The sequence below is a fragment of the Pleurodeles waltl genome, chromosome 10, assembly GCF_031143425.1.
Source record: "Pleurodeles waltl isolate 20211129_DDA chromosome 10, aPleWal1.hap1.20221129, whole genome shotgun sequence".
Classification (NCBI taxonomy): Eukaryota; Metazoa; Chordata; class Amphibia; order Caudata; family Salamandridae; genus Pleurodeles; species Pleurodeles waltl.
Window position 1 is genome coordinate 734,997,022 of NC_090449.1, and position 23,108 is coordinate 735,020,129.

Below are 23,108 nucleotides of genomic sequence, written 5' to 3' on the forward strand. Positions count from 1 at the left end.
TTTGCCCAACTTCAATAAAAAACAATCTGCTCCCCTGCAATCCGCACCATTCCACACTACCTGACTCAATCCAAAACACTCTACCCCACATCAATCCAGAAAAATCTTCCCTACTCCCATTTACCCCACTCCAGTCTGCCCCACTCCAATCAAAAAAAATCTGCCCAACTCTAATCCGCTCTGCTCCAATCTGACCCACTTGAATCCAAAACCATCTATCCCACTCCAATCTGCCCCTCTCCACTCCAATCCAACCCTCCTCACCCCAATCAAATAAGCCCCACTCCACCCCAATCCTCCACAATCTACCCCACTCCAATCAAAAACAATCTGCCCCTCTCCAACCTGCCCCATTCCAATCCAAAGTAATCTGCCCGACTCCAATCCAGCCCGTCCCAGTCCACCCCACTCCAAATCAATGTAGTTCAATCCACCCACTCTACATCAATTCAATCCACCCCACCCCAATTCATTCCACCCATTCAATCAAATAAACCCCGCTCCAGTCCAATCCAGCACACCACTCCAGTCCAGTCCAAACCATCCCACTCCAATCCACTCCACTTTAATAAATCCAATCGACCCAACTCCAATCCAATACATCCAATCCACCCCACTCCCAACTACCCCACTCCAATACAGTCCACCCCACTCCAATCCACCTCACCAAGGTCCTATCTCTCCAGTTCAGTCCATCCACCCCAATCTAATCTAATTCACCCCAATCCAATCCACCTCTCCCTATTTCAATCCACTCCATTCCAATCCACTCCAGTCCACTCAATCCACCACACTCTAGCCTAATCTAATCCACCCCACTCTACTTCAATCCAATCCAGCCCACTACCTAAATCCAGTCCAACCAACTCCGCCCTATTCCATCCCACTCCACTCTACACCACTCCATTCTGTGACACTCTCTGCACCGAACCACTGAATTCTATGTCAGGACCGGAGGCATGGATTATGCCATCTTTCTCCACTTTATTAAACAGCAGCCGAACAATACATAAGAACTACTGTTCCCATGAGAACTTGGGAATTGGAGTACAAAAAGAACCAATCAAAATACAAAAACAAAAACCAATCAGAAACAGGCAGTCAAAATATAGTCCATTAACTATTTCCAGCCTTCCTCTTTCTTCGCTGCTCACAGCCGAGCCAAGTTGATTTCCTGTACTCTGTTAGTTTCTTGTATGGGTTTATATTTTAATGTATCATAATGTGTGCAGTTTTTGACATTTATTGATTTCTTTATTTAAGTCCAGTGTCGCTGGAATGTTCTAGTTCCTTCGCGATCATATTTTCTTATTTGAAGTGCACTAGCGGTGCTCGAACGTCACCAGGTGGCGCCTGTTTAAACATCTGTGCTGAGGAGAATGTGCAGCTTCAATTCCTGTCAGATTACAGTCGAAGCCGCGCGTCCTACTCCAGCTGTGTCTGTGTCTCTCTCGCTTTCTTCTTCTCAGCCAGGAGAGTGACTCCCTTTATTAAGGGTCTGTAGCTATTATTTGACGCCCAGTTTTCAGTGGGGTCTGTATTGTTTCTTATTCCATAGCCCTATAGGGTGGGAATTTGGGCATTCATATTTAATATTCATATTTAATGTATTTATACAGAGGTTTGTGCCCCCTTTAAATATTTTCTGTGCACTGGGGAGAGGTGTCCCGGGCTGATGCCTTTGTACATTAGTGTGATTTCACACTTTTAATCCTTAGCTGATACCCAGCTCAAATAAAAAATGATTATTGTTATATATATTTATATATACTGTTGAATATATTTTTTTTACATTTGAATTTCATCATCTAGTTTATTATGGAATTAACGGATAATGAGGAGTTTTTTAATGCTGTTGATGCTTCTATCTATAGAGCAGTTTCTGAGGCAATTGGTCCTCTTGAGGACAGATTTTCTCAACAGATTGCACATGAATATGCAAAATGTACAGCCTCTAACCTAACTCCCTCAGCGCCACCTATATCCCTTAATGACTCTCAATCCTCTACCAGTGCAGCAACTCCAGCAAAGTGTCGTCGAGTGGCAGGAGTTGATCACAATATTTTCAATTGTGTTAATAATTCCCTTTTATCCTTTGCTGATCCGTCTCTTTCCTTAGATCCTCAGCCCCACTCTCCACCTCTCCAAGGGGGTTTTAGGTTTTAGGGTGGGGTTGGGGAGGTGGGGCGTTTTTGGTTTTGGGGAGTGGGTGGGGGGTCAGGGGGTTTTAGGGTGGGGTTGGGGGGGTGGGGCGTTTTTGGTTTTGCGGAGTGGGTGGGGGTCAGGGGGTTTTAGGTTTTGGGGTGGGGTTGGGGGGGTGGGGCATTTTTGGTTTTGGGTAGTGGGTGGGGGTCAGGGGGTTTTAGGTTTTGGGGTGGGGTTGGGGGGGTTGGGCGTTTCTGGTTTTGGGGAGTGTGTGGGGGGTCAGAGGGTTTTAGGTTTTGGGGTGGGGTTGGGGGGGTGGGGTGAGGGATGTAGGGTGAATGGTGCCTATTGCTAATGATTTTATCAGGAATGCCTTTACAACGAAATATGGTTGTTAAGGCATTCGTGGTAAAATCATTAGTAGTAGCAACGAGGTCGGTGTTCCGACCTCGTTGTTAAGGCAGTAGTTGTTTTTGAAGTCGTTGTTTCGTCGTACAGTCCTTGACGACATCTTACTCCTGGAGAAAACTCTCTGCCCAACTTCAGATAACTGTCAACTTATTACAAGACCTAGGGTTTGTCATAAACAAGTCCAAATCTCTATTAATTCCTTTATAAAGGGCGGTCTTCCTAGGTTTCACCAAAGACTCGACCTCCGCCACCTTAAGTCTTCCATCTCGAAAGATGGCAAAGATTTGTCACGAATTGCGACGTACTCTGACCAAGCAAAGGGTTTCACTTCGGCAGACTGCTCTCTTAGTGGGGCTCCTCTCTTCATCTATACAAGCAATTTTTCCCAGTCTTTTCCATTATCGGGCTCTTCAACATTTAAAGGCATATCACCTTTGCAAAGGTTTAACCTACTCTCAGAAAGTCCTTCTCTCTGAAGAATCAGTAGAAGAAATACGTTGGTGGCTATCAAATATGGAGAGAGCAATCTTCAATTCTGCTCCGGATCTCATAATCGAGTCAGACGCCTGCAGATCAGGCTGGGGCGCTCGATGCAGAGATTTTTCCACTGGGGTAACATGGTCTCCGGAGGAACAAAATTTACATTTAAACTGTCTGGAGATTTTAGCTGGTTCATTTGAAGTCAAGTGCTGAACCAAAGACTTGTTCCACTAGTATGTTCTTCTGAAGATGGACAATATCTTGGCAGTCCGTTATTTCAACCACCTAGGGGGCACTCATTCCAAGACTCTTTCCAATCTGGTGACCAGTTTTTGGCAATTCTGCCTGGATCATCAAATTTCAGTCACTGCTCAATACCTACCGGGTAGTCAAAATCAGATTGCGGATTTTCATTCCAGACATTCCAGAGACTCCCGTCTTTGGAAACTTCACCCGGAGGTGTTTTTTCACCATCAGGATTTATGGGGTCCGTTTACAATAGATCTCACTGCATCCAGACTGAATCACCAGCTTCCCCGATTTTTCAGCTCGAAACCGGATCCTTTGGCGACCGCCACAGATGCTTTTCTTCCTGACTGGAGTTGGGAGAAAGGTTATGCCTTCCCCCCCGTTTACGATGATAACTTGAACGTCTGCTCATATTCATCGCCAACAAACAGACATAGTTTTGGTGACACTAATTGGGAAGTAGCAAGTTTGGTTTCTGGTTCTTCTGGAACTTTCTTGGGATTCTCCAATCCGACTCCCCCTATTTCCCTTGCTGCTTCTTAATCTGGACAATATGCCTTATCCGATGGTTCTGGAAGGCTCTCTATCATTGATGGCATGGCGAATTTCCGGGGACAATGTCCGGTCCCAGGTCTTTCGCAACAAGCGGAGGTCCTACTATCAAAGGCTTGGGCTCCCAGCACGTCGAAGGGTTACAGATCAGCTTGGGGTCAATGGGCCCGTTGGTGTTTGCGAAGGAGTTGCAATCCTGTGGAAGCTGATGTAGCCCATGTTCTCAATTTTCTGGCTTATCTTGCTTCTAGAAGAATGGCACATCGATCCATTAATACTTTCAGGTCAGCTATTACAGCTGGACACTGTATGGTTGATGGTGTTCCGCTAGGGGAACATAAATTAGTATGTTGTCTTCTTCGAGGTATTAGACATTCCTTACCGCCTCAGCCCCGTTATTCTTCCCTTTGGGACGTCAATCAAGTAATGAATCTGTTCTTGTCTTGGCAACATAATCAGTATCTTTCCAGGAAAGAACTTTCTGCCAAACTAGCCATGATTCTTTGTCTTATATCCTGTAGAAGAGTTTCTGATGTCCGTGCCTTGGACGTTTCTGATACAACCTTCTCTCCTTCTGGAGTATCCTTCACGGTAAGTAGACAAATGAAAACTAATACCAGAATAATCACTTATCCTGCTTTCTCAGAAGTCCCAAAGTTGTGTGTTATTCGTTGCCTCAAAGCTTATGAGTAGATGACTTCAGATATTCGTCCTCTTGGAGAGCGTCAACTTCTTAACGCACTGCATAAACCGCATAAAGCAGTTTCCTCACCCACCACTGCTCTGTGGGTTCGTTGGGTGATGCAGGTGGCTGGTATCAGCCTTTCCCTTTTTGGTGCCCATTCCACTTGTGGAGCTATGGCTTCTAAAGCATTTACTTTAGGGGCTAGTCTGGAGGATATTATGAATGCAGCAGACTGGTCCTCGGATTCAACCTTCAAGAGGTTCTATTTCAAGACAGTTTTTGATATGGCTCAATTAGTGGCAAACGAGCTTTGAACTAGCATAATCCTCGCCTTTAGTCCTGACATAGAATGAAATATTTCCTAGCTATCGTAACGGAAAGTTTTAATTCTATTAAGGTATCAGAGGCAATGATTATCCCTCCCGGTCACATAAAAAGATTTTCAGGGTAACCTTTTCAAATTTAAATGATCCCTCACCGTATGTAGTAAGTACTTTCTAATTATCCATTCAGATTTATTGTCTTTGAACTCTTAGAATGCAATAAATTGTTTAGATTTGTTCCGATGTCTCTTCATTTCGGTCCTTTTCTTCAAAAGTACGGAATACCCTGTTTTAAAACTTTCCATTCTTCGTAGGAACTGAAACAGCAAAACAGGATTCTTAACCATGGATGACAGCCTGGCTCACACGACGAAAGAGGAAGCCTGGAAATAGTTAAGTGACTATATTTGGACTGCCTGTTAGTGATTGGTTTTTGTTTTTGTATTTTGATTGGTTCTTTTTGTACTCCAATTCCCAAGTTCTCATGGGAATAGTAGTTCTTATGGATTGTTCGGCTGCTGTTTAATAAAATGGAGAAAGAAGGCATAATCCTTGCCTCAGAGTCCTTAATAGGGTTGAAACTTTCTGTTACGATAGCTAGGAAATTTTTCACTCAACTCAACTCTAGGACACCCTACTGCCCCTGCTGTACTCCACCAAATCCACTCTATGACACTACTCCCTCACCTGACTCTATGACACTCCACACTGCTAACTTTGAACCATGCTGAACAGCAACCGCATTGGTGTACAACATGGTCAAAACAAACATTGCCAAAAAAATAACTTGTGTATAGGCGAGGCCTGTTGGCTTTGCCAGTGTTTGTTTTTATTGCAATCATGTGCCAGAAACACAATGCCACCTCCTAAGCTTGCAATAAAAGTCCTTTTGTCTAAAAAAAAAAAAAAAAAAATACAAAAATTTTTTTTATAGAATCACTCATGGGGCTGTTTTACTAGTAATGTTCTTTCCTTTCGTTTGCTCAATGCATTTTTTTATTATTAGCTGCAAAGGTGACAAAAGTAAAACCCACTTAACCAAGGATTCAGCCCTTGCGAAACTACAATGTTACAATGTCACTTAAAGGCATTTTAACTACTTTGACACAAAATAATCGACATCTAATAGTGCACCTGAATTACAGGACCAATAAATTGCAATTTAAAATGAATATAAAAATAAAATAAAAACTATAACAAGAACCATTTTTGTCACTAAAAAGAAAGGCCCTGTTTTAGGAATATGTGAAAAAAGAACACATGGTTTGTGCAGCCACTCAAACCGAAGGGAGCTAATGGGAAACGTGGGCTGAGCCACTACGCAAGGCTAAATGCTGAGGTAGGCAGAAGCAAAATGTTAATTACAATATAAAACACCAAAGGATGATAAAAAAATAAAAAAACAGTTGTCTGGTGAGACTAAACCTAAAAAGTAATACAACATTCAAGGTGTGGCAGGTGAATTAATACTCTGCACAAACAAAGTTTTTAGATCATTAATGTACAGAGGTTCTATTCAAATGGAAAACGTGACCAAAAGAATACCTTTATTATTTACTCAGTATTCAAGAGTTCGTGCAGCACAACTCTAAAGAATCGAAGAGCTTCAAAAGACGTCTTATTGAGAACCAAATTGTTTCCACCAAGAGGATCCTAGAAGAACTCAAGCACATTTGCATAACTGCAAGACTCCCTAAGTTAAGCTAGAAAAACAGACAAGCCTTTAGTTTTTCTACAAAGTATGTGCCTACACTTTTCTAAATAATCGTTCTTCTGGACCACTTATATTTGATGTACGTTCTATACCCTTATCTCCATCAAACAGCCAGTGGGGGTCAAATTGCTTACTATTATATCTCCCTAAATTAATCGCTACCCTTTACAATGGGATAAACTCAATATCAGAACTACACAGTTTAACATTTTCGAGCAGTAATAAATACTTTATCAACCCTGTGTACTAGAAATCCTGCCATCACACAAGTTGCCCAACCGGAATAGGATGATTATTGAAAACATGAAAAGAAACATAGACAAATGATGTCACATGGTCAATTGATGTTTATATATTTAAAAACACCATTAATGCTAGAAGGTTCACATATAAGAACCATCTATCAAGTCTCTATTAATGACCTTACAGACATTTGTCATTTTGGGCACAAAGGTAACAAGTGTTCCCATGTTTGGATTATTTAGCACAATTCAAAGGTATTGAAGAACTTACAAGAACTAAACTGGTGGAAAGAACTCAACCACCGTTGCCTTGTAACACAATTGGTTAAATTCAACTAGCCACCTGAGACACGCTTTTATTTTTCCTAAAATGTGTTTCTGTGCTTTGTTTTTATCACCACTTCCTCTTCTGGAGAATATGTTTTTGATGGGTATCGCAATTACAACTACTCCAAATGTATGTTAATTGGTACAGACTGTTATGTGGATAATCTGTTCCTTTCAAACACGGACTCACTGGCAAAGCACTCTCTAGAGTGCGGGCCGGCGCAACCACCCATGTTCCTTTGTCATGCCCAAGAAACATTTGACACGCACACACTTTGCAGTCAGGAAAATTAATGATAAACACTCCCTCATTTGTCCCTCATTTGTTGATAAATCTTTTTTTCCATGAGGCAGCATTTCTTTTACTTCAACTGTTAAAGTCAAATAGAGTTTGGAAAAGAAATGTAGCATACATTTACTTACTTACTTCAATGGCAGCATGGCTAGTTTCAGAGGTCTCCTTGGGTAAAACTCCCCATGCTTTTAATTTAAAATCAGAAGTGAGTTTTCCTAACTGCTTTGCTTGAAAGCAGTTCCTTTGTAACATGAAAATGCGTTCTAACGTCTTGTTTCATATAAGGAGCTTAGATGTTCGTATACTTCTCATCATTTACACCTTTCTAAAATACGCAGTCGGACTGGGAAAGAAAATAAGCCTGGGCCTGAAAAACGTAGCCCACCTTTGCAAATCAGGGCAGTTTTGAACTTGCAAAGATACTCTGTATTTTGCAAGGTATGGGAGACTGCATGCATGTGTGCTTTCCGCAGGAAATGTTATGGTAATATCTGGTAAATACACAGTATAAAACATGTGGCCCAACAGACCATAAACCACCAATAGTCAAAATGACCTGTCAGTTCCTATATTCCAGTATATTGAAGAAAAGGAGATGGCTGGTGGGAATAGAGACATTTAGAGAACAGCCAATCAGAATTTTAAGTAGGCTAATAACAAAATTGTGAAAGTGCTCAAAAGCCCATAACTGCCATAACTGATGCTTTCTGTCAATGCAGCGTGGTACTGACCCATAACACATCCACTTTAGAGTCAAAGACTGAAGTCTGCGTGGTGCATCTACCTCACTCTGATGTGCCATAAATACATCTTCCCAAGTACAAAGAACACTAAATATTCTGCCAAGGTACTTCAGTACAGACTTGGAGTGTTATTCTGCCAAATGACTTCAATCCTGACCTGCTGTCACATTGGTATAAAATAAACATAGTGCACTGTGAGAAGGTGTTAGCAACCTCTGCTGGGTCATACACAGATCATCTCCACAGCAAAGGTGATTTTATACATGTATATTTCATTGTCTGTCACATTAGCAGATGCACATCATTCTGATAGCCTTCTAACTGCAGATTCCTCATCTCGTGAATGTCCCCAGGAGACAGACTGAGTCTAGAATCTCTCCTAGTGATTCCCTTGCACGTCAGTAGGTGGTGGGTGTGGCTCTCAATCAGTTGTGCCCCTCCCCCTATGTTATGTCAGGGGTCACTATATCTGCATCATCTCTTCACGCTGAAGTTAGTTCCTTTCTTTCCATACCTGCCAATGCGAATCCAGAGCTGTTACTTCCCTCAAAACTTCTAAAGTGTGCAGGCAATGTCACCCGCTAAGGATACATGGTTTAAACAGTGTTGTGACTGTAACTGACAAATACTGGTGACAGAAACCCATCACATCTGTCTTTAGTGCCTCGGCTCCAAACATGACTCAGTTCCATGTTCATACTGTGCCAAAAATGAACAAGAAGGCCATCTGCAACCGGGAGGCAAAACCCAAAGTTGCTAAGCTCTGTAAGTCAAAGAAAGGGTCCTAGTCGAGGGCATGTGCACTCCCAAGGCCATTATCACAACCGATTGAGGTCCCGGAGCTGAGTTAAGTCCAAGAAGTCCCATAAAAAGCACAAATAGTCAACCCATGAGTCTTCCTCGTCCTGCCACTCCTGCAACTTGGACTTCTGTAACACTCCAGCCACTTCTAGACTGTGGCGTTGTTCATCCTCGCACCCCATTCTCACATGGAACCGATTCTGACTCAAGTTCTGCTTCCGCTTCACCCTAAACAGACAGCAAAACTACAACAGCTCCAGCAGCTAAGGGTGGCCATAGAACAGATTTCTAGTGAATCATCAGATCACTCTACAGCGCTTTCGGACCCCATGGATTCAAGGGGGTCTCCAGTTGGCGTACTGTCTGCTAATTAGTCTTTGACACCAACAGTGCTCCTTGACCTCAGAAAGAGGCCAACCCCTCCCCGACTCCGGCCCAGCTGAGCTCCAGTGCCACGCAGGATGCTTCCTTTGGTGGTACTATCCTTTTAAGAGTAGAAGTCGTGCTGAGAGGGGTTAGCTTTGTCTATGAATAATATACACAACCTCATCAGAAATGCTGGTTCCAATATGGTCGTGATAGGTTCCTAAAGTTTATTTTAACAAAGCAACTGCCTTATATCAAAGCCTCATCCAGGCTCCTAGCTATCTCTCTTTTACTATGGTAAGTTCTCGGAAATGTTTTACAATTTTAAAGAGAGAGATAAAGATAAAATAAATACATCTGTATGTCCAACCAAAGCCTGCTAAATGGACATAAGAGATGGGGGTTGTCTTTCACCAGGTGGCTGGGCCATATTCAACATTGTAATTGCTTTCTGCTGTGCCTGTCTAGCCAAATGGAATGCACTGTGCAGAGAGAGTGGGAGAGATACCAGCATAAAGAGGGAATCTGGACCACACCTACGACACTAAAACTCACTTCCAGATCACGGACTGGACTGCTGCCTGCCTCACTTCTGTTCCTTTGAATGGAGATGAAGCTAGAATTCTCAACCTGCTCACACCCATCACCTGGGAAATGTGTATACCCCGAATCGCGAAGGGGTTATCACCATTTTGAAACTGGTGGTAAAGTATTACTGTTTTGCGACCAGAATTCGGTCGCAAAACAGTAATACACACCATACCAATTCTGTAATTGAAAGGGAAGCCGTGAACACGTCCCTTCCAAATACCGAATTGCAAAAAGCTAAGTACGATTTGGGAGAACATGTTACTAAATCACATTTTGCCTTCTGTCCATTAGAAAAAGCATTTTTACAGTCGTAAACGGCCCATAGGGCTGGAAAAATGCTCTGTACATTTGGCCCTAAAAGTACCTGCGTTACTTAATTTTCTCCATTTGAATCAGTGTCTGCTCTGTTAACTATGTACTTTCTGTAAAATGTTCTAGTAGCACATACAAGTAACACTAAAATATTGTTTACCAATGTTCCCAAACCTGTGTCTTTGGAGTCTAATCCTATGACCACCATTAACTGAAGTCCCTCTGAGTATCACTAACTGTCCATATGGATATTCAAGTATTATTCAAATGAGGTACCACTAAAACTCAGAGTGATTTGTGTCTAAAGCACTACAGCACGTCTTGTCTTGGTATTTAAGACAATGCTTTAAATAGATTATGACTGAATTTACAGCACTCATCTGTGTTCTGACTTTTTTTTCATAAACATTGCTTCCTTAACATTAGAACAGAACAGTCACATTTACCATGCATTATTTCAAGCATCTGCTTACCTGTATAAAATATGTCATCCTCAAACTTCTTACTGCTCTTGGTTGAAACATTTGGTGTTTCAAGGGATATTATACGTTTAGAAACAGCACTGGTCTGGGTTGTAATTTTGCGATACACTTCATTGCTGACAGAGGTAGGTTCACTCACTTCCTCCTCTTCAGGTTTGTGTTGTTCTTTCTCAAAATCATCTTCATCTCCAGAATCAGATCGCTTTATGCTCAGGCGTCTCATGCGTGAAACAGAATGGACTTCCGTCATCCTAAACAGACGATCTGTGGCTGTACGTTGTGGGGTACAGGCAAGCTTCCCTTGTAGCGTTTCGATCATCTTGGAGGTGCTTCTTGTCTTTCTTTCTGAGCTGGGTGTTACAGCTTTCTTTTGACAGATTGAGGATGAAATGGATTGGCAGAGTGTATTCTCATCATGCCCCTGCTTTTCAAGCTTGAGTTGTACAAGTTCATTTTCAGGAGACAAACTAACATCATGGCTTTTACTGAACTTCAATAATGTACTTGTTGGGGAACAGCTCTTTGATAAAATGTTTAGCTCTCCCTTAAAAGCTGAGTTTTTATTCGAGTCACAGTTTTCAATTTCCATCAAAGCATTTTGGCCTGTCTCTTCTTTGGTTTCTGTGGTTCCACTTACCCTCTCTCTTTCGAAACACTCTTTGTGTAGAGGAGCAACTTCAGAAATGAGATACTGGCTCTGTTTAGCATTGATGGAATCCTCTGCAACATCAATACCCAATATCCTTGAGGCCCTTGCCTGAAGAGATTCACTTTCTGGGATATCCAATGTTTGTTGATTTTCGTGATACATGTAGCACATGCTCTTATTAATCTCAGAGTTGTCATCAATTCTGAGGCAGTTCGTCTCGGACTCACACAGACCTTGATTTCTATTTGCTGAAAGCAATCTTGGATCTGTCTCTTTTGCTAGAAGGTCATAATTTTCTGGAACAGTGTTTTCACTCTCTTTTTTGAAACTCTTTAACATATCATCAAAATAAAACTGACCTTCGTGTGTAACGCTGAATGTGGAAATCGGATCCTGTGTTTTAGTCCCTGAATTCAGGGAATAGCTTTTAAATAATTTGTGGGTTGATTCTTGCCTTTCACTAGATACACAATCTTTATTTTTGTTGTTGTCTGCTTTCTTATTGCCTCTGTCATTTTTTGGTAATGAGTGTTCTTCAGATGACCTGCTTGAATGTCCTGGGCAGTATCTTCCTGAAAAAGGGAACTCTAAACCAGAAAAGATCTGTGAGCTATCACATTCAACGTCGTTGCTCCAGCCCTCAGATTTACATTTATCTCTTCCTGTCTGGAGCATTGCAATCTCTTGTACTTTCTTTTTTGGCTTGTTTTCATAATCTGTTTTCTTTTTAGGTTGTTGAGCAATTACTGAGTTAAGCATCTCCCCGGAACACCAATCATGCAGCTGTTCTTTATCTTTCTCTAATAAGTCTGAGGTTTGGTCACTTTCTCTTTCCTGAAGCTCTTTATTTAGAAATTCAAGTTCACTGATTGCATCACATGGCCGACGGTTGGCAGGCTTTAGAAGGAACTGTCCAAAAGGCTCCGTACTGTTAAAGGAATCTACTACCTCACCTTTCACCACCTCAGGTTTGGTAAAAATGATCTTCTCTTTTCCATTTGTGCTCCCAGAAAAAAGTCCGGAGGCTACATTTTTGTATGTCTTTGGTTTATATAAATGAGATTCAGAGGACATTGTTCTTGAGAATGCACTCTTGATGGATGGGGTAAAGCGCCTTTGACCATTAATACTGTATGCAGTCTGACCATAGTCACCAGCTTGTTTCTTTGACCTCGTCACAGGTAACGATGCTGCAGAGTTTGGACCAAAGTTTGCATCATTTTGTTTGCTTAGGCTTGCACCAGAAAAATACTCTGCGTTTCTATCCTTGTGAGGAAAAATGGCTTTGGATTGGTGGTCTTTGCAGTGGTCACCTGGCCAGGAACCAGAATATCTGAGTTCCTTGTGCTTTTTGGGCTTGCTAAGCTTGACATCATCTGTGTGTTTATGTTCTTCTTGTCTGTACTCTTCTTCTTTTTCTAGCCTGTTTTTATTGGGCATTTGCCTTTCCAAATCAGTGGATAATGAGCTCTGAAAGCGTTGCTCATGGAAAATAATACTGCTATCGTCAACTTGAACTATTGTCTCTTTGCTTTGGGTGAAGTCATTGTTGTTCTTGTCCTTATCTGGTTGACCCAACACTGCTGTGACTGGTACTGAAACTAAGCAAAATATTGTTTCATTCATCTTCTTCCTTGAACTGATTCTGCACTGAATCTCAGTTTCTGCCTCGCATGTTTTCCGATTATTTTGATTTTCAAATGCGTCATGAGAATCTTCTTTTTTCTGGGAATGTTTCTCTATTTTATCACACCTGAGGTCAGCCTTTTCACAACCTGCTGTAGCATTGTCTGCATGATCAGGAACACCATACGTTTTGTAGCTTGTCGAAAATGTGCCCAAGCACTTGTTATTAGCAGTTTTACCCATCACTGAACTGTAGTTTACATTACTTAACGAATCCGGAGTATCCAAACGGGTCATAGCAAGATGTTGCTCTTCCATATTTTTACCTTGTAGACCTTGAAATCCCATCAAACATTTATTTTCTGTTTCTTTGGTGTTGTTGGGATACCCTTCCTCCTGTCCCATTTTAATATGCCTTATGCGCGGATCATCAAAAGGAATATATTGAACAGAAGATGTATAATCTGTCACGTTAGTATTAAGCCCATTGTTTTCAAAGGAGACACAGCTTTTTGGACGGTACTGGCCATCTGACCCAATGATATCAAATGGAAGTTGCTCTTGCATGCTGTTGCTGCGCTCCCAATGATGCTGTAGGTCATCCTTAAAATACATACCACAATCAAGAATCTGACTAACGTTTGGCCCAGGTGGGGATTTGTAAGATGGCGGAGGCACATAAACTGGGGGCTCAATACTAGATTCTTGAATACAAACGTTATTTCCAGGCTCGCTGATGTTGGTGGACTGGTTTTGTTCAGCTTTTGACTGTTCCTCTTGAAATCTGTCTGTCTCTACTGTTCCTCTAGTCTGCTGGTGAAGTTGATAAGTTGGAGGTCTATCAGGTCTGCCATACTTAGGTTTTGGCAAATTGTGAAAGCTGTTGCCAGTTCTGGAATTCTGATTCAAATCCAAGTGCATGCTATTTTTGGGGTAAGGTACTATACTTTTGACTCCTTGTAAGCAGTTGTTGCTGGACATAATGGGCTGACCCACATGTGTCATATTTTCAGACAGAAAGCCTCTAGGCAATGAACTGGATTTTTTTCCGTACTGTGAACCTAATGCATTCCTTCTAGAGTCTAATGAATAACTGTCTTGAAAAAAACCTTCCCTGTCTTTATTTTCTGATGCCTGGTTCTGGGATTTTGTGGAATCTGTCCATGTTTCGGTGTTAAATCCTCTCTCTTTGTGTGAAAATGATGCCTTTGAGGTCTCCCCCAAACCATTTTTTTTCATAGCATTCTCAGTTGCTCCTTCTACCGCTGGCCAGTCTTCATTTGCAGTCCCAGACCCATAATTAGGGTTGTGGGTGCCTTGTGAGTTTGTAGTGCTGCCTTGATCGGTTCTGGTGTTTCCTTTATCATTGTAGCCCAGCAAACCACTAAAATCCTGCCCTCTTCTTCTCCAGTGGGCAATATCTTTATCTGTCTTCTGCCGGGAAGATCCTCTCAGAGGAACACTGCCATATGAACTACAAGATAAAAAAAGAAGTCAGTCACAATAAACAACTGTATGACAGACAAGCAACAAAACTACACATTCATTCTGGACAAACAATCCATAAAGTATAAAACCAAAACAGGCTAGTCGACGCATAGAGCAAGTTCTGAAAAATATATATTGCGCTCTAAAGGTAGATTATTATGTAACATATAAAATGTGTTGTTTGTTATAGGCTTAATATGCTTGCTACAGGCATAAACTGGCAGACACAAAGGAACTGAAAAGTGTAAAAATATATGCCAAAAAAGTAATCTTTTCCTAAAATGCCGGAACATGTCTTAAAATTCACTGATCAATTTCACCAGTTACATCATCAAATCTCAGTTTTAGGCCTTCAAAATTACCCTTTAAAACATAGCTGCAGATATGAACCAACAATTGTAAATAAACAATGAAACACACCTGAAGCAGGTGCCATGTTTGGCCATGTGTACATGTGGTTGTGTGTAACCTACAGAAAGCTACGCACTGTGAGCATACAGTTGAGGAACAGGGGTGTACAATGTAGGTATGGGGGGTGTGATCCTTGCCAGGTTTTCTGGATAACCATGGTCTACATAAAAGAACCTCCCTCACACTACGGTCCGCAAATTTGTCATGTAAGTTGCTCTCCTGCATCTGCGATGCACACACCACTTCTTTAGAATAGGTATGTAATCATTACTTTGAGGTTTTTCCTTCTTACATCGGAACTCATTAGATTACGTGAGTTACTTGAGTCTTTACATCACAGGTAAGTTTTCAGTCTTTTACTTTCCAGGTCTTTATTTCATAAGTAAGTTTTAAGTGTCATAACCTTAATGATATGGGTGTAGATATGTGTCGCTCTAAATGTACTTACATATATACAGCTAAGGCTATGTCATTCAACTTTGGAATTTATTTATTTTAATACATTCATGTAATTAGTAAGTAAAACAATTTTGTTTTAAGCAATTCATTTTAAATTAATTAATAAATAATAATTTTTAAAATACTTTTTAAATATGGCTACATGACATTCACTTTCTAAAGTTAATATATAGAGTAGTAACGCGTTTCTAGTGTTCAGGGGTACATAAGGGAAGAAAGTGGTTTATAGAGATGTAGGATGGGTAGTGTTCTTGGATAGTGAGGACCTTTTAGGTCTGGATAGCATATAAGGCTAGTAAGGAGTCTATAGGGCTTCATGATGAGTAGTGAAAAGGGGTAGTAAGGAGTTGTTTGGTCTTAGAGATGGCCAGAGTGTAGGGAAAGTTAGGCGTTTTTTGTGCTTAGAGGTGAGTAGGGTATAGGTGTAGTAAGGAGTTTTTATGGCTCAAGCATGTGTACTGTTGAGGGATAGTACAGAATCTTTAGGGCTCAGATTTGGGTAGTCAATAGGTATAGTAAGGAATATAGTAAGGAGTGTTTTGGCATACAACTCACCTGGATCACATCTGATCAAGCCGTTGTACATCGAAACGTTTTGGGTGTGTCTCCTGGGTGCTGTTTTTATGTGATGACACAAAGAAAAGAAAATTGCTTTGCACACTGCGGAGTTCGTGTGAGGTCCTTCGTGAAAGTTGGAAAGTGTGGAAAAGTATATATATATATATATATATATATATATATATATATATATATATATATATATATATATATATATATATTTAGAGAGAGCAAGAAAGATAAACACACACACACACACACACACAAACAATCTTACTAACCTGTGAAGTAAAGGCAATTGCGATGTAATGACTGTGATATATCTCCCGATGTAATAACCTGCTAACTAACAACTGTCATTGCTAAAGAAAATGATGCTATGAACCAGACTGACAGCAAGTAATATTGGGAAGTTGAATAGCTCATGACCAATCCAATACTGAGGTACATTTATTAAGGAGAAAGATAAGGTCCAAGCAAATCTTTCACTCTGCCTAACAAATGAATTTCCCATAACTTCACAAGTAAAATCACATATAGCATTGCCTATTGACATTATTGCCATTAGTGATGAGAACACCTTTACAACTTATATGAATTTCTGAAATTGTCACTGTCATTTTCACAAAACCTTTTCCCATCTGTGTTGCCTGCACGTGCACACGCACACATGCATGGTTCACACATGTTCTTTGCACAAAGTTATAAAAGTGTGTAATCTACATGAGCATCCTGGCTTGCATAAGTGACGTAAATCAGTTTGCTCCCTCAATCCACCCTGCATAATAATGGCACCCATACTCCTTTCAAAACACTTGCAATTGTAGACCTTTGACCGATATGTGCGATGTATGTGCCTGATCAACTGGGCTGTAAAAATTGTGAAATACAGGCACCCTTTGTTACTGATTTCCCCTATGCACACATTGCGTGGATAGGTTTGACACTCCTTTGACCAACAGCCCACCATTGATATCTTCCCATTTGAAGCACTAGCACCATGAAGAACACTTGGAAGTTATATGCTTTTTGCACACTTTCCTACAAAGTCATACTACTGTTACTCAAATATTCTTTAAATAAATTCATGGTATGAAAATAAAAGTAGCACTAGGATTTGACAAAGTTGGATCCACCACAGAAACATGGCACATAATGCTCAAATTATATCAGAAGAAGATGACCTAGGAAATATCACGAAGAATGTTGTGTGAAGTTATCACAAAAACGTGCTTTATTTGACATTTCTCATTTGGAAAGACTTACAAAAACCTATTTAGATGGACAAGAAAGTATAACAATTTAATACTTTTGAAATACAATTACAGTTACAGTCAACACTTGCCATTAATCATAAAAAGCATCTATCTTATGATACTATTTATCAGTTATCCTAAGCATTTACAAGTAATTGTTATTGCTATAATATTCGCTGTTAAGTACTACATCAGTAAATACCTTTAATATCAACAGATAAAATGTGTTTCTAGCAACTAAGGGCCTGATTTAAAACTCGTCAGATGGGTTACTCTGTCACAAAAGGAACGGCTATCCCATCCACTGAAATCTAAATCCCATTATGCCCAACTGGATTTAGATTTCGGCTTGCGGGATATCCGTCACAGTTGTGACGGAGTAACTGATCTGTGGAGTTCAAAATCAGGCCCTAAGCTCTGATACATCCATTCTTAAAACAGATTCCAAAAGAGTCACTGAAAGGGGAGGTTCCACCCAAAAAGTCTTAGAAATTGAACTCCCCACAGTACAAAGTCCTAGAATCATTCAGACATTTCATTTTTTCCAATGTAAGTTAAGTCATGTTTTCCTATCCTTAGCAGATGAAAGATAACATACAATATCTGTCATATGTCTCTTTGCCTGTAGGAGGGTGGTGTACATGTGAATTTAGTGAGTTTAACAAATGTAATTAATATGGTATGCCTGGTTGCATCACATATGTGAATCACTTAAAACACAACAGTAAAGTCATGACTAAGACAGTAAGCGGGAATAGTCATTAGTGCATATAACAAGAACATAAAACATAAATCATCAAAATCCTGCAACATGTGATCCCTACTGGTCATTGTGTAACAATACAGATTCAGATTTCTAATCTTACATTATGTTAACATGCAGCAACATTGAGAGAAGGCATTTTGGTACGTAGGGTACTGCCCTTCTGGGATTAACAAGAGCTTATCGCTGAAAAATGTCCTGAGCAAAGCTAGCCCTAGTAACTGGACTGGTACTAGAAGGTGCAGATCCAGAATATCGAGAATAGACTATCGAGTGCCCACAATAGCCCATGAAAGGTAAGTATGTACAGATTTTCAATCCACTCCACATCTATGCTCCTTGACTATATTGTCCATGTACGTATATGTAGATTTAAAAATAGTAAATCTATACTTATCCATATGCACTTTCTCCTCAGTATTTTGTTTTTCTCTATTTTGGACACAATATTGAGGCTATTCCATATTCCTTACTCAATATTCTGGACTACAAACATACTGGAACAATGTTTCGGCTTAAAAGACATTCTCTGTAAAGTCTATAATTATTCATTTTCACAAGAAGCAATGCAGTTTCCTCTTTGAAAGTAGTCCAAGTTCTGTAGTCTGCAATTTATTGCACCTTCGATTGCCTCAGCTTTAGTGTTGTGTCCCCTCCTCTGCAACCTGATGCTTCTGTGTTGATGTCTTGGAAGGAAGTTGGCGGTAGAGTTTAACATATAGTAATCTGGCATGTTTCCCAAGCAGATAGTCGGGGTCTTGCTTGCTGATGGCTCTGAGGTGTTCTCTTATATCCTCTTCTTTACTATTCTAATGTAACTTGTTACATATATCAGTGTGTGACCTATTCCAATGTACATACAGGAAGGCAGCAATATACCACATGGTTGAGGTAATGTGAAAAAGATTTGAAATGCCCTGAACAGAAATAAGAATAGCTAGCAATGGCACTGTTAAAGTAAGTAGTAATGCTCAGGAATAAATACTAATAGTATTCAGTAAAACAGGAAAAGGCGAGGCACTGATATTATAGAATGCACATGGATGTTAAATTCCCCAATGGCCATCGGTGTCTCTGAAATTTCCCCACCTCACTGTCCTCCACTTGAGCCACGCAAAATAATGGGGTGCAGTAAATGTAATGAGGGGCCCACGTGTCCCACACCTCACAGATATTACTTGGCCTTGGGCTGATTTGGGCCCCCCTGAAAGTCTGGGGGTCGTATGATGGCCTGGGGCCACCCTGCACCTTACATTACGGGCATGATTAAGAAGGAAATTTTAGTCTCCTTATGGACATAAACTCCACTTTCCACATAAAACAGGATTACAAGTTTGTAGAGTGCAGTAAAACCCATGTTCAATGCCACCTACCAAAATATGGTGAATACGTGCCTGGTAAATAACAAGATAATGTGGTAATTTTGCATCACACGTTATTCCCAGTGCTTGAAAGAAGGCGAATCTCACCGGATCCCAATTCTGGCAGCTAACTCTGGACCCAGGGAAATATGCTGATTTTGCCTAGTGTCATTTTCCGACACTGACACACAGTCCAGTAGCCCATGCACCTTGTCTGCTCTAATTTCAGAGCAGCAACTGCAGGTGGGCTTTTTTTTCCCCCCTTCCAGTTGGGCCCAAAATAAATGCTGGTGTTTGTTTTAAATAGTCATCAGCCATTCTTTTGTTCGAGTATCAACTGGCTGGGAGCCACAAGGAGCCTAACACCTGGGTTCAAGAGCACTGGAAAGAAAAAAGGCACACAGATCATTTATCACTTTTCAAGTAGCTTACAAAAACTATGGGTCTGATTTAGATATTGGCAGACGAGTTACTCTGCCACACCAGTGACAGCTATCCCACCCGCCAAAATCTAAATCCCATTAATATCCTACGGGATATAGATTTCCACGGATGGGATATCTGTCACTGTTGTGACAGAGTAACTCATCAGTTAATTTCTAAATCGGGCCCTATTGCCAGTTTTGGACTTTCTTAAACACCCCATGTAAGGAATGTGTATGAACTGTAAGAATAAAAGATTTATCTGTGTGTATGAGTAATTACTCCAAAAATGATTTAAATGACACCTACTCATTTATTTTTTATTTACTTCTTTTATAGCACTACTCATCCCAGTTTAAGTTGTCAGAATGCTTTATATCACACAATGCAACAATAAATCATTTAAGTATGAAAATATATGTACAGGATAGGTTACATAACATAATGAGTGTTATAAGGTGTAGAAATCACATATCGTTTATACTTGCAGGCATTATAATCCCCTCAAAATTGCTGAGCACACAAAGGTCTCAGTATTAGGTGTCTTAACCCAGACGTTTTAAATTGCAGCCTCTTTGTGATCAATTAAGTAAACTACAACAGATTTAATGTCACATTTAACCTTATTGCAAATTTTTTTGTGCAGATTTAAAAAAACAAATTGTATAAATTGTGTCAGACTCGGCTTTTAAAGCACCACCCCTCATGACTCCACCCCCTTTCCTCTGCCACACCTTAACCCACAATATATGGGCCCCGAGTTTTTTTTTCCTAATTCTAGTACTGGTTGTTCCCTATTATTAATGAATTCATTCGGAACAGCAGGGTAATGGTGATATGATACCAAATGGAAATGTTAATTTCAGGTTCAGAATTACTACCTGCCTCACCATTGGGCCCTTAGATTTAGAAGAGGACATTCAAGCTTTGCCTGCTCGTTACTGTAATTGGGTATTGGTAGTGAACGTGCAAATTCATTTAGAAAAAGAAAGACAATTCTTAATAAGCAGAAGTAATGCAAGTGGAAGAAATAATTGATTGGAGTAAAAATAATGATCATTCTTCCACAAGTGTAAAATGGTATATTGGATGTCAGAGATCATTGAATACTCTTTTAAAGTAGTTTTTGTATTTGATTTAAAATTTTGAGCAAAAATAATGAAAATATGTGTAAATGGTATTTAAACACTTTTGTTTGTGTTTCTTCTACATTTTTTCCTTCTGTACTTGCAAGCAAGCTAATTTTCAACTCTTAGTCGCTGCTAGTTGTAAAACGAGCTAAACTCCCGTCTGCAGTATCACCACGGCCACTGGAATTATTGGATTCTGCGGTTGTGCCATTTTTCGCTTAATTATGGATTTGCTCCACAGCCACATAATCCATCATCTGCTGCAGCATTTGCAGGGTTTAACAAAAAAAAATTCTAGCTCAAACAAATCAAAAGTTACTAAAAACGCAGTTATGTGTGTTGTGGGTAGTGGGAGCCCCTTCACAAAGGGTGACATTAAGTGATTCTAATTAGGTAAACGTTTTGCAAAAACTGTGTGAACATGAGCAAAAATGATAAAACAATGAATTAATATAGTCGAAACATGTGACACGTTATTCCGCAAAATTTGCAGTTTTATTGCTCCATAATATAGTCAACTCTGCCACATAATCTAGTCCTTTCCTGACATAATTCGAGGGCCTCACTGCCACCGGAGTCTAATTAGGGCCCCTTAGTTTTTAACATTTGAGGAAGACTGAATTGCAACAACTGAAGCAAATATTTGAAACAAGAAATGAAAACACCAGCTTTATTACAAACGGGTGAACACGTTTAAATGTTTCAGAACCAATAGAAAAACATTTTTCAAACTGCACTATTTTCAAACTAAACATAGTTTGGGCATAACCAACAATTGTGGAGAATAGAATTTACGCAGCAAACGAGTGAAATCTTACCTTGTGTGCTGTGTACTGGAAAGTGGGAGCACAGAGTGTAAGAACAAAATATGTTTCTGTATACAAGATGTCAAGTAGTTTGCCTAACTCATTAGCCAATAGCCATGCGAGAGTAGCGCTTCCTGAAAAACCCATTGTGTGTAGTAAGAACGAGAACGCGCGCACTGGTGTTATGACGGGTGATAGCCAGTCGATGTATAGGGCTGAAAGGCCTTTTCTTCAAAAGGTTTACATAAAGATGTCACTGCAGTGCTGTGCGCCTGGTAAACAGCCAAGTAAAAACATTTATTGCCAGCGATGTCGTCATTGCTATCTAATCTTTGTAGTTAATACAAAGGGATCATTGGCCGAAAAGACACCTATAGTCAAAGAGAAGTATGCCCGTAGTTTGTCTATAATTTTTTTAACCTTTGGTGATCGTTTTGATTTCGGTATTTTTTATTCAAAGATTGTTTATTATAACATTTTGCTGTCCTATAAGAAGCAATCCATTGCGCCATCTTCACATTTCCTGCATTTGTCCAAACAGGATGCCTTTCTGACAAAATGTTAATGGGGGAACCGGAGAAGAAAAAAATCCTTCACTGACTAACGTCTACAATTGCGAAATGCGCAATCATTAGGGCTTCCGGTTTTATGGTATTTATTTTGGGACATTTGCTCCTGTGGACATTTACACCTTTATTCATCCACACTTATTTTTTGCTCACTTTATCTTTATTTGTTCATATTTATTTTGTGCGTATTGTAAAGAAAGAAGCTACAATGGGTATAGTGAATTATCTAACCATCAAATGTTTACTCATGTTTGAATGTCCAATGGGTTTTACACATTTACAGTACAATAGTCATTTGAGGACGTGCATTGTAGAGCTGCTTAAACATTTGTACTCCTGCATATATTTCATTGTTTAACTCCTCCACCTGTCAATCTAAACAGCTATTGATCTAGTACTCATGACTAACGGTAGTGAGAGTCATAAAAAAGAAAAACTATTTTCTGTATTTGTCCACATTTTAAGATAAATACAGATCGGAAAATAGATGGTTTTCTGCCTGTATTTTTCTGTAAAAATCAGTCAAAATGGAAAACAAATGGAAAAACAGAGAAAAGAAACGAAGATTTAAGTTGTAATTTTAATGTTTCATTAATTTCTACAGCACTTACTACCCCTGACAAGGTGTTTAAGAACTTTACAAAAAATAGCACACTACTCTGGAAACCAGGGTTAGAGGTTAATCCGCTGGTCATTGGTTATAGGAATTAGTGATGTGATCTTAAGGTAAAACATTCAGTAGATTTACTCCTTTTTCTTTTGTGGTAGGTTACTAGGAGTTGGGTGTGATCATTAGTAGAAGCTATTCAGGTTCATACAAATACTTAGTGGGGTGAATGCATAGGCTAGCAGAGATTAAGGGTCTCATTACAAGTTCGACTGACAGTTTAG

General features: G+C 40.0%; 1 protein-coding gene across 2 annotated transcripts in view; it reads right to left on the minus strand.

The window, feature by feature from the left end:
• Nucleotides 1–23,108, minus strand: part of JCAD (junctional cadherin 5 associated) — a 260,127-nt gene that overhangs the window by 77,038 nt on the left and 159,981 nt on the right. For both annotated transcript variants that reach the window (XM_069211287.1, XM_069211288.1), the window contains exon 3: nt 10,710–14,467. In XM_069211287.1, the coding sequence (XP_069067388.1) occupies nt 10,710–14,467 (3,758 nt within the window). The remainder of the gene's footprint in view (nt 1–10,709; nt 14,468–23,108) is intronic.